General features: G+C 33.2%; 1 protein-coding gene across 1 annotated transcript; it reads left to right on the top strand.

Moving 5' to 3' along the window:
- Nucleotides 1-2,529: 2,529 nt before the first annotated feature.
- On the top strand, nucleotides 2,530-11,699 carry LOC128180388 (oxalate:formate antiporter-like). The gene is made up of 11 exons (XM_052848476.1): nucleotides 2,530-2,654; nucleotides 4,109-4,298; nucleotides 4,839-4,965; nucleotides 5,329-5,468; nucleotides 5,621-5,738; nucleotides 6,494-6,582; nucleotides 6,730-6,844; nucleotides 7,432-7,554; nucleotides 7,950-8,159; nucleotides 8,598-8,697; nucleotides 10,476-11,699. The coding sequence occupies exons 1-11, from the start codon at nucleotides 2,567-2,569 to the stop codon at nucleotides 10,529-10,531; spliced, it is 1,356 nt and encodes a 451-aa protein (XP_052704436.1). The 5' UTR covers nucleotides 2,530-2,566; the 3' UTR covers nucleotides 10,532-11,699.

Here is an 11,699-nt window from a genome sequence, read left to right as displayed (position 1 = left end):
TAATTAAAGAACTTCTATAAATTTTTTTAAAGATTTTTAAGGTAATACAACTGAAATGTGTTTCTTAAAAGAGTGAAGTAAAAAAAAATGGTTCGACATTTAGGAAGATTATAAACTTTTAGTTTTTGAAACAGATTGGGTTTATACTTTTAAAAGCTGCCTGGGATGTTCGTGTTTAAGACTATTACATTAAATGTCATAACACATGATGAATCGTGGCATTGGAATATCTGGTTCCCGTAGTTTCTGGGCCCATTGAGGTAGTGTAGTTGTGGTTGATCCAGATAGAAAAGGTGATGTATTGGAATTGTTTATTTACACTTCAAAAGAATTTGACAGAAGCCATGCTTCATCCATCAATGATTTCAGAGGACACAAATAAACAAATAAATTCCAAAGGCCAAAAAAAAAATTATCGTGAGACTCGTAATTTTTTTTTATAATCAAAACTATCCACGCGAGGCATTACTATGGAACGCCATCGCTGCCTTATATCATAACAGTAAGGATACATCATGTCAACCTATCACGGTAATATAATGTCAAGTTATCGGAATTTACATTTTCCAGTGTCTTTGTCAGTGATAACTTACGAATCAAATTTGTAACGTTTAGTGTCAAATATATTTCTTAAATGACGCAAATGGCTTACTGTTGGACACGGATGGGGTTTGCATACATGCATTTACATGTATGCATTTATACGAAATGAAAAGAGCGTGGTGAAAATTATATGAATATAAATGATAAGAAATTATTCTTTGCATAATTTGTATGAGGTGGTCAAATACGGTAGTTTGTGATGAATTCTGTCATAGAGCTCTTCGGGTTGTGTATGATTTGATCATCCCAACCGTATTTGATCGCCTCATACAACTAAACAAATAATTCCTTATTCAATTTGTCCAAATACATGTACGTATGCTATAAGGCAAAGATGGCGTTCCATACAATACAATGAAACCGGGCTTTTGGGGGCTTATTCTTGGGAAGTGTTAAATAAATCGATCTATCGGGAATGTGCTTGATTTGGATCATAAGCTATATTAATTTGGGTCCTCTATGCAAAAAATCAAAGAGAATAGGAAAGTTTTAAGAAAAGAATTTTGAGTTATTATGAAACATAGTGACTCATTGAGAATTTTCATTAGAAGCATAATTAAACTACAAAGAGACGCCGTTTAAAGAAAATGAGATACTCTCTGTGCCGATGGGTTGATTGTTTGTAATATATTTCATTGCGACTACTATACTTTTTAAGGTCCCTCCATCAAGAATAACAATGAATAAAGATTTCTATACTGTTTATGTCAACATTTAAGTATTACATGTCTAATAATAGTTATACATTTATTAGTTGAACAAATGTTAAAACAGTGTAATGGATTGTATAAACTTTTATGTAATGGCCCATCATTGTTGGTGTTCATGCTATGCCAGATTTCCATTTTTGTGATGGTTGAGTCAGGTTGATGATAAAATCTTATCTTTGATTTGGGTATATGTTGGTTAATTTGATATTTTAATCATTTCACGTTAATATAACAATATAGAAAATATTTTCAAATTTATCTAATCCAGAAGCTCTACCAAGTCCTTCAGCAACATTTTGTAGAGGTTTGACTCTTCATACTATCAGTAGGAACAAAGTTTTAACATTAAGAATGTGTATGTACGGGTACATTTATATTAATCTAAATTACCCAAAAAAAATTTCATTAGGACAATTTCTTATTCCGAAGTTTTATGAATCTAATGTTTTCGTTGTAAATGAGTTCCATTGAAAACATCTGTGTGTGCTATAAATATATACTTTTAATACAGTTTCTTAGAATAAATTGTTGCTGTTCCTTTATTGTCAATGTTTATTGGTAGATCATAAATAAGATAAGACCAATAACAAAAAACGAGTCTGGTGTAACATCAACCTACATGTATAGCAGATGTTGTACGTAAAAAAGTCATCCTTACAAATAACACCGAACATAAACTGGCCTAAACTATTAAGCTATATGACCAAAACACTTATTTGGATGTAGGGGAGGGGGACGGGAATCGTACTTTTAAAAAAAAAAAAATTTAATATAGCTTTAACTGATGTATCTTACTAATTTAACTGAATTTTTTATGTTTTGAAATATTATTTGATTTTCTAAAACTGAATACCTTTTACGGGGGGGGGGGGGGGTACATGAATTTTACTGTCTAAAATATTGTCAAATTTGGTCATATAGTAATGGAAAATGATGAGAGTTGATACATATTTTGGATTAATAAAAAAACAAGAAATTTCAGACTCTTCTCTTCGTCTATGACTACAGGGACGGAAACTCTGTCGTCACCCACAGCATTGTTTCTCAAATTATTAATGAACTAATTCCATGCGCACACATTTTGTATGAACGCGGTGTGAACCACTTACACTGCCCTTAGTAAGAAGACATCACAATAAAATTAGCTGTACAGATTAAATATACATGTACATTGTAACTAGGTCACAAATATTTATATCTACCACGTGATAAAGGATCGTCTGCTGATTATACGAGTGTTGACAGACTGTGTAATGTGTGTGAGCAGAAAATGGCGGGGCTACACGGTGGTTCTGGGTGGGGTCTTTATTCACCTGACCCTCGGGACTATCTATACGTTCGGTAGGTTAACGTTCACCTTACATGTATATTTCAGAGTCGCTTGTCAAATAATAATTACTGAACGCCCGTTAAGAGTGGACGACTCCACAACGAGGTATGCCGCAATATTCTCCTTCAAAATGTCATTTTATGAATAGCTTTAATTTACGCTTTAACTTTCCTATTCCATAACGTGCAGTAATATTGCTTTACTACATCAGATTCATCAGTTTGTATACAAAACTATACGGAAACTACCTACATTTCCCATTAAACAGCAAGCAGCAAAATTTTGATGATCATGTCATAAATATATGAGCTAAATTTTGTAAAAGCATGTACATATGCATATAATTATAATATAAAATCAAATATATACCTATATAGCCATGGCATTTTCTATTTGAAATATAAGCACAGTTTTTTAATTACATGGTTCGTTAAGATAAAACAAAACATTTGAATATGATTCTCAGACACCCCAGAAATAGAAAGGGATAAATTCAATCACTAAAACCATGTAAAGTGATAACATGTCATAATTTATGAGCTTAATTTTGTAAAAGCATGACTTTTTGTATATAATTATATATATGAGAGAAAAAAATGTATAATTATATACCCATAGCATTTTCTATCTTAAATATATGCATGCTTTTTATTAGCATACAAAACATTGAAATATCTCTTACACGCCAGATATATAAAGGGGTACATTTAATCACTATAATTGAGTTATTCTCTGAAAAAATTCCCTATAACTATTTGTAAGACTGCTATGACTTCTCCTGAATATAAAGGTTTACTATGTCTCAGTATATACATATATGGGCGTCTAATATTTCTTCTTTATTGGAAAATGTTCAAAATATCCTGGACGCTTAGGAATTTTCACCTTTCTTTTTTTTTCTTTTCTTTAACAAAATGTTTATCATTTTATACATCTATTATGGTTACAATGTAGTTGATTGAGCTTTGATAACAGATATGTCGCTATCATAGATATAAGTTATCAATAACACAACACATTTGTTATATAACCATTATAGTACAGAGTGGGTTTGAGTGCTACAAATAGTTGTTGGACCTGAAGACGCAAACGAGACCCACTTTTCTGTCTGAAGGTCCTACAAAACATGATTATGTTGCTCCAATCCTAGTCAACCTTTGCTTTGTTACGTCCTTCTCTACAGATGTTAGTACTTATTAAATTCAACTAGCAACATGTCGCACAGCTCTTCAGCTGTTTCCGTTCCAAGCTAATCAGCTTTGATGTGGCGCTCTAACATTTTTATGTTGGACTGGCAGACTTTTTGTTAGGAAGAACAATATAGAAGAGTATTTATGAGGTTATACATGTAATATTATTTATGATATGTTTTTTATGGTAAAGACATAAAAAGCATACTGGATACGTAGTACATGTATTATACAATGTTTTTAACCACCATTAGTGATGGTCTCTTGTTTCTTAGGAAACATGACGCCCTATATGACATCCTACATGAAAAGACATAATGTGGACGTGTCCCTGAATTACGCAGAAAGCACGTGGATCAACTCGATTGCTGCCATGGGCCAAGGGATGTCCATGTTTCTGGGCGGGATCATGTACCGGGCACTAGGGCCGAAACTCTCCACGCTCATTGGCGCTTGGTTGGCAAGGTATGCAAAGGTGTTTAAGGTGGTGATATGGAAGACTTTGCAATATTGATTTGGATACAAGTACGTCATATAAAAAAAGAATTAAGCTTGCACTGGGTTCAATCGCAACTTCTTGGGTTTTTCCGAGCATTCCATTTTCCTGCATGTCCCTCACTAACCAAGATTTTTTAAAAATCTCAATGACGGCTTTTCCAATACAACTAATTGTTAAAATTGTGGGGGGTGCAAAAAAGTTGTGTTTAATTTTTGTGTATAATAATTGAGTGAAACGATCTATTTTTACAGTACCTTTGATATATAGTATAACGCATTATTTAGGGACACTGTAATACTAGCATCCATTGATGTCATAAATTTGATCAGAGCATTAAGGTATTATTATTATTACTTATTTGCTCCAAGGCCTGTCCTAGATATATACTGGCCAATATGCAACTAATTGAAATACTCAGACAGAAGACAAAGTTGACCACTGATATAGGAAATATATATTTCAAGTCTCCCAATAATCCACTCTTTTTTATTTTTACCAATTCTCAGTGCAGGTGTAGCACTGACTTACTTCACCATCAAGGTCTCTTTCTACTGGACTCTGTTCACCTACGGATTTATGTTCGGGATCGGGGTTGGGATAGCTTATGCCACGCCCATGGGATGTGCCATGAAGGTGATTGATTGTTTAACCACAATAGTCATGATATACATGGACATCCTTCAAATATAAACCACAATATATTACAACAATAGTATTATATCAATATAATATCATATTATTGTACTTTAAATGTATATAATCTAATAATCAGATGTGTTACTATATTTAAATAATACTTAATATAGTGATACTTTTAACGTTGCAAAAAAATTATTAATATTTATATCAATGATATGACATAAGTATTAATTGATTGCATGGATGTATTTTTCATAATTCCTTAATGCTTTTGGACATAAATCCTTTACACATTATCAACAACCTTTGCAATGCATACATAAACATTGCAGTTTTATAACTATCCGTTTGTTTCAGTGGCTCCCAGATAAGGAGGGGTTGGTAAATGGCTGTGTGGTGGCCGGATTTGGGGGAGGGGCTTTCATTTTTGACCAGATCCAAACAGCGTACATCAATCCGCACAACGAGAAGGCTAACTTTGACGAGAATGGCGAAAAGTAAAACGTGTTTTTTTATCTTTAAAATACAACTTTATTTTTTAAATTTATTTTTAAATACAACTATTTAAAGCCAATTGAATATCTTAAGTTGACCATTGCGTATGAACTGGCAATTAATTTCATCTATATTTGCCTTTACATATATTAAGGTATTTTAAGCAAGACGATGTATTAGACAGAGTTCCATCTTGTTTTCTTATGCTGGGCGGCTGCTATGCCGCTATGCAGTTTATCGGGGCTATGTTACTACAGGACCCCACACAACAGGTACAGTTAAGCTTATTATGACCTATGATAAAGATTTGGTGATGTCCAATGGCAATGGGCCAATGCTAGTAAATAATATCAAAAATCATGAAAGGTACATGGAATACTGAATAATAATTGGGATGATTCCAAAATAAACCTTCACTAAGCTGCAGATTTAATTATAGCTCTGTGGGACATGTCATTTGGGTTGATGGTCCGTCATTTTCTAAATTTTCTACAGAGCTACAGGTCTGCAGTTAACCTTCACTCGATGATCTCTTTATTAAATACAGTTGCCGTATTAAATGAAAAATCTTTTTATTTCATTACAATAAATGCTATGGGAAATGATCTTTTATACAGAAAGGATTGTGTTTAGATCATTTACTTCCACGAAATACTTGTTTCTGTTAACAGCTAGGGTTATTTTCGCCCCATGCTATTTTCACCCTTCTACACTTACAAACGGTTTCGCAACGTCTGCTGAGTCATTTTAAGTTTTGTTAAATGAAATATAATGTAAAGCAAAGTAGTTTTTCCAGTCTTAAATTCGCAAATGACAACGACGGCGAAAGGGGCAAAAATAAAAACAGGGCGAACATTTCTTTAAAGTAACAAATGTTTGAATATTATCATTTCTAATATAATCAATGTAATTGTTCGAAAATTGACCAGAAAATCAGTTGGTTTTGTTTTTAATTAATTTAATTAAGCTTAAATTATATTCTACAGTGCCACCTTTCATAATCCGACTATGTCTTGTTATATTATAGTATCTTCCGCTAATCAATTCAAAAGAATCCCCTGTTTCAGAAGGCAGCCTTGATCGTAATGACGATGGGAGTAAAGAGGACTATGTAAAGTACTAGTCAAAAATTTCTTGTTTATATAATCATCTTTAAAATGCAGCTACGTGTATCTACGCATGTCTAAAAGTACTGTATCCTATTCATTCAATGTTTCTTGTTCTCAATTATTTAAGCATTTATTCGTTTTTCTTTTGATTTAGTGAGGAGAGAACTCTTACACCGCGGGAGACGCTAAGACAGCCTGAGTTCTACAAACTCTGGTGCATGTATTTATTTAATGGCCAGGGCATCAGCTTCATTTCGTCGCTATATAAGGTATCAGTGTAATTAAGTCAATGTGTAAACGCAAACTGTATGTACTGTAGCTTTACAAACTTTGGTTTTTGTATTTATTTAAGGTGGTGAGGGACATACGCCGATATTAAATTACATTATAAATAAAATACATCTACCGGGTCAGAATTTTTAAATTTTACAATATTTAACCACAAAAAAAAAATTTAAATTATTTGGAAGGGTAAAAATTTTTAAATCACCAGCGGGATTCATAGAGAAAACTCTAACCCATTGCACAACGCTGTTAGGTGACAATATTTGGAAAGAATTTTTTTTTACAATAGATTTTATTTTTCGATAAATAGTACGTCACAATTTAACATGGGGGTGTCCCATACCACCTTAATAACAATGTCATTGGCTAATATGGCAAACACTATACATAGAAAAAAAGATTAACCAGTTTCTTACATACAAATTAACTGTAAGCAACAACGCTATTAACTACACAAAACTATATTTAAAAAAACAGGAAACAAATTGGAAGATACCCTATTCATACAATGCTACTTATGGTTGTCATTCTATTTACTTATCTTTTTGGGGGGTGGATCCCGCTTTTTCAGGCGTTTGGTCAGACGTTCATCACAGACGACTACTTTCTGGCGGTGGTGGGATCCCTAGCGGCCGTCTGTAACGGGGCGGGGCGAATCATGTGGGGGGCATTGGCAGATAGGTACTGCTTCAAGGTAGGAACCTCAAAAACACCGTATATACTTTGTTCGAAATGGTCGGTCTTCTTCATGGAATTCTGTCCAATCGCGTGAGAGCTCGATGATCTACGGTTTTTCGCTTCCTTACTTCCATTAGAGTTTAAGACGCTTACAAGTGCTGTTTTTATTGGTTAATGCAAATTTCACTTAATTCTATTGGTGGAATGAAATAGTGATATTTAAAATATCATTGAGATGACCGACGGACGGTCTATAGACCAACTACGCAATTTAGTTTATGAATAAAAATGCACTTGTTACTTTTCTGTCAACTATTTTAACAAACAAATGTTAATTATTTTATTTTACAACGAGATATTTAACTTAGAGATTTGAATAAATTACTGATGAACTTCAATCTTATTTTTCAGACTGCCATGGTCTTCTCTACAGGGTTATTTTCGTTCTTCATACTAAGCTTTGAGCTGACCAGTTTAGCGGGGAAATCGCTGTACCTTATCTGGGTCTGTTGTCTGTTCTTGTCTTTCTCCGGTAATTTTTCGCTCCTACCCACTGCAACAGCAAAGGCGTTTGGGAAAACCCACTACGGTGTGAATTATGGAATGGTGTTTACTGCTTCTGTAAGTTACACAATAGATTTTATAAATTAATCAATTCACTTATTAATCTACATTAAAAAATAAACGCAGAAAAGAAGTGCACAGGAGTAAATATTTTGGGTGAGGGAGAGTTTTGCTGACATATAAGTGATTATATATATTTCCTACTTAAAAGAAATTAGTGTATTTATCCATGTTTTTGTTCTCTTTCGGTTAAACCGTATCAATGGAAACCAAATTTTAAACTATAAAATATTCTGTTTGCAGTCAAAACAGTTTTTTTCCAATTTCACTGAAAAATACAACAAAAATGATAAATTTAAAAAAAAAAAATACGCCGAGATCGGTCTCTTTTTGAATAAATAATATTGATTTTGAATTTTTTTTTTATCAATCCATCAAATTGGTGTGTCGAGGTACCTTAAGCAAATTAAGTTTGCATCATTTTCCTTTTGGCAGGTGATCTCCTCCCCAATCTCCGCTTTGCTGACGTCCAAACTAAAGGCAGTGGTCCATTGGTATGGAATGTTCTACATGGTGGCATTTTTTTCATTTGTCAGTAAGTTTTAGACTAGTATTTGTTCAAACAACATTATAACATAGTAATTTAATTCTGGTTGTAACGCGGCATTTGATTGGTTAAAAAAAGTTAAAGTATAACCTGGTTTGCAGGTCACAACACACGTCACATTGCACCAACGTCAAAAACGTACTAATGCGCTTGACGTTGTGTTTGAATTTTGAACAAATTAATATCATTTTTAAAAGTAAAACGTACTCAATTCGTACAGTTAATTACAGAAAATTAAATTATTAGGAATAAACTCAATATCTACCCATAACTTGGGTAGACATTGTGAGTTCATTTCTTAAATATTGTTAGGTTCATAAGTTATGATAGCACGTGTGATAAACGTCGTATTCAGAGGGCTTATCTGAATAATAATAAAAATATTTTTGTTAATATTTTTTTAAAAATATACCGTTTCAGATTATATTCAGTGATTGCAAATTATAAAAACCGCAAAAAATAATTTGGAGAGAAACGCGGAATGTTTTCTGCTTATGGTGAAGGAGTTTGGGTACTCGGGGATATACTACCTATCGAGAATTTGCCATTTGTATTGTGACGTCATCAACTCCTGGGTTTTTTTTCTTTGGTAAATGATCTAGAAATCTGCCTACGATCATACTCTAAGAGGCGGTGTTTTTATTGAGTCACAACGAATCAAGGATGTGGAAATGCACATATTATTATCGCATTCCTATAAAATAACGTGTATTTTCAATTTATGTGCTTTATAGAAAATAATTGAAATTGTATAATGAATGTTAAATCACGTTTCAACTGGTCTTGAATGAGGCCTTTACACGGAGGTCCTCTAGGGCAGTAGCAGTAAGTGCTAGCACGATAAAGATTCTTTAGGGAATGTTATAAAAACGCAATGAGTTATAAATACAACAAAATTAATTACAACACGGTATATGGATAATGTCCATGATACATTAACACAATTAATTGTGAAGTTTACGTTCCGGGGGATATGGTTATCTATTTTTATTCACTAATTGTTATCAAACCCATTTGAATACCATATGCACAACCAGGAAATTCTGTTAAACTACTAATTTTTATTTCTATTAAGGTCTTTCAATTTCATTTGAAACCCCTACTATTTATTTTGAAAAATTTTCAGTTTTCTTCTTATATATTTTTTTCTTCTCGACAGTAACTTTGATCCATAATATGTCTTTGTAACTATAGTCTGTCCAATTTTACTACTTCCATCACCCTTTGGAGAATTTAAACAAAACTACACATATCTTTCAAAGAGGTACGATTGAAATCGATATAGGCCTAATTGACACTTCATCTATTTTTACCCAGAGAAATTAAGACGAACGAAGTCTAATTTCTCTCGGAGATTCACATACAATGTATGTATGATTAGAAATGTTTAACATCTTTTCTCCATTTAATTACGAAATTCCTTGTGACACCTAGCACAATTTTTTAACGTTATCATCCGGGTACTTTTCATGTGCGCTGTAATGCAAAATCCTCGTAGACCTTTTATTTTTGGTTGTGTGTTGAAACCTGAAGCGGTAGAGGAGGTTTTTTAAAGCTGATAATGTGAACTTTTTTCATTCTAGTGGATAAACATAGGGATAAATATAGATCAAAAAATTATAAGCAAAACAAAAAAGTTGTGGCGGCAGAAAGCTGAGACAGAGTATAAATTGAATATTTATTGTCACAATAAATGATTCTGCACACTGTGACAGTCATCTGTCATGTATTTTGAAAATGACTTCATAATTTTTCTTTTATTTCAGGCATGTGCTTAGCATGGTCTTTTAATGTGAAGGATTCAAAGAACGCTGACATATGATTTGACAAGCGTGGAAGATGCATGTGAGAGGGGCATTACAATTTGAAAGATTTTCAGAGGAAAAACGAAGGACTTTCTATTCATCTGTTTCATGTCAAATATTTGAGTTGCTCTTCTGTACCATATATGTTGTTTATTTATTTGAATATTTACATTTTCCAGTGTCTTTTCCTGTGATAACACTACGTATCGATTTTGTACTACATATAACCCATAACTTCAAATGGCGTGTAATTGGGGCGCCAGCCGGGTTTGCTTATCTATATTTTAATATTTAATCGTACAATGGCTTGAAATTGTGTACCAAGTGTGGTAGTTTCATTCAAATTCAATAGAAATAAACGCTGTTATTGTTTGTCAGAGCGAGAGAGAGAGAGAGAGAGAGAATTGTCAGCACTGCACAATCATGTTGAAATGAATAAGAGAGGTGTCAAATTGTGATGAAGTCTTACTGTGTGAGAGGGAAGTATGATGATGGTGATGATGTCTGCAAGAGAGGTGTCAGATTAATTGTGATGATGATGATGTGTAATTATAAGAGGTGTCACAGTGTGATGATAATGTCTCGAGATGAACGGAGGTGTCAAACTATGATGATGATGATGATGATATCATTTGAGAGAGGTGTCAAATTTTGGTGTAGATGATGAAGGTGGTAAATCAGATGTCTGAGTAAGAAAAGCGTCAAATGAATTGTGATGATGATGGTGTGCCTGTATGAGAAGAGGTCACAAACTATGAGGAGGAGGAGGAGGAGGATGTCTATGTGAGAGAAGTGTCAATTGTGGTGATGATGAGGATGATGATGTAAGATTGTGTGAGAGAATATTCTGTGATAGTTTTTCATCCAGGTCCTTAATTTTGTGCTAGACATATCCACATATTCTATACTCCCGGACGGTAATGACAGACTCTAAAATCTTTTGTTCTTTTTGTCGTCCATTTTCAACAATAATGTTTATTTTAAAAATCACACAAAAGGTGACATATTGTAAGCAAGAGGGGTTAAGAGAGGTTTCAAATTTTCGTCAATATTGTGTATCACAAAATTCTAATGTTTGTTTATAAATGTAGGTACTTAATTCCATGCTATAAATACTAGTACTTAATCGATCTTTGTTACCTTGAGAGGGGAATGTGAGACTCAAAAATAAACCTTATTTACGCT

This window comes from Crassostrea angulata, chromosome 4 (assembly GCF_025612915.1).
Source record: "Crassostrea angulata isolate pt1a10 chromosome 4, ASM2561291v2, whole genome shotgun sequence".
Taxonomy (NCBI): Eukaryota; Metazoa; Mollusca; class Bivalvia; order Ostreida; family Ostreidae; genus Magallana; species Magallana angulata.
Note: the sequence above shows the minus strand (reverse complement) of the source record. Positions and strands in the feature narration are given on the sequence as shown.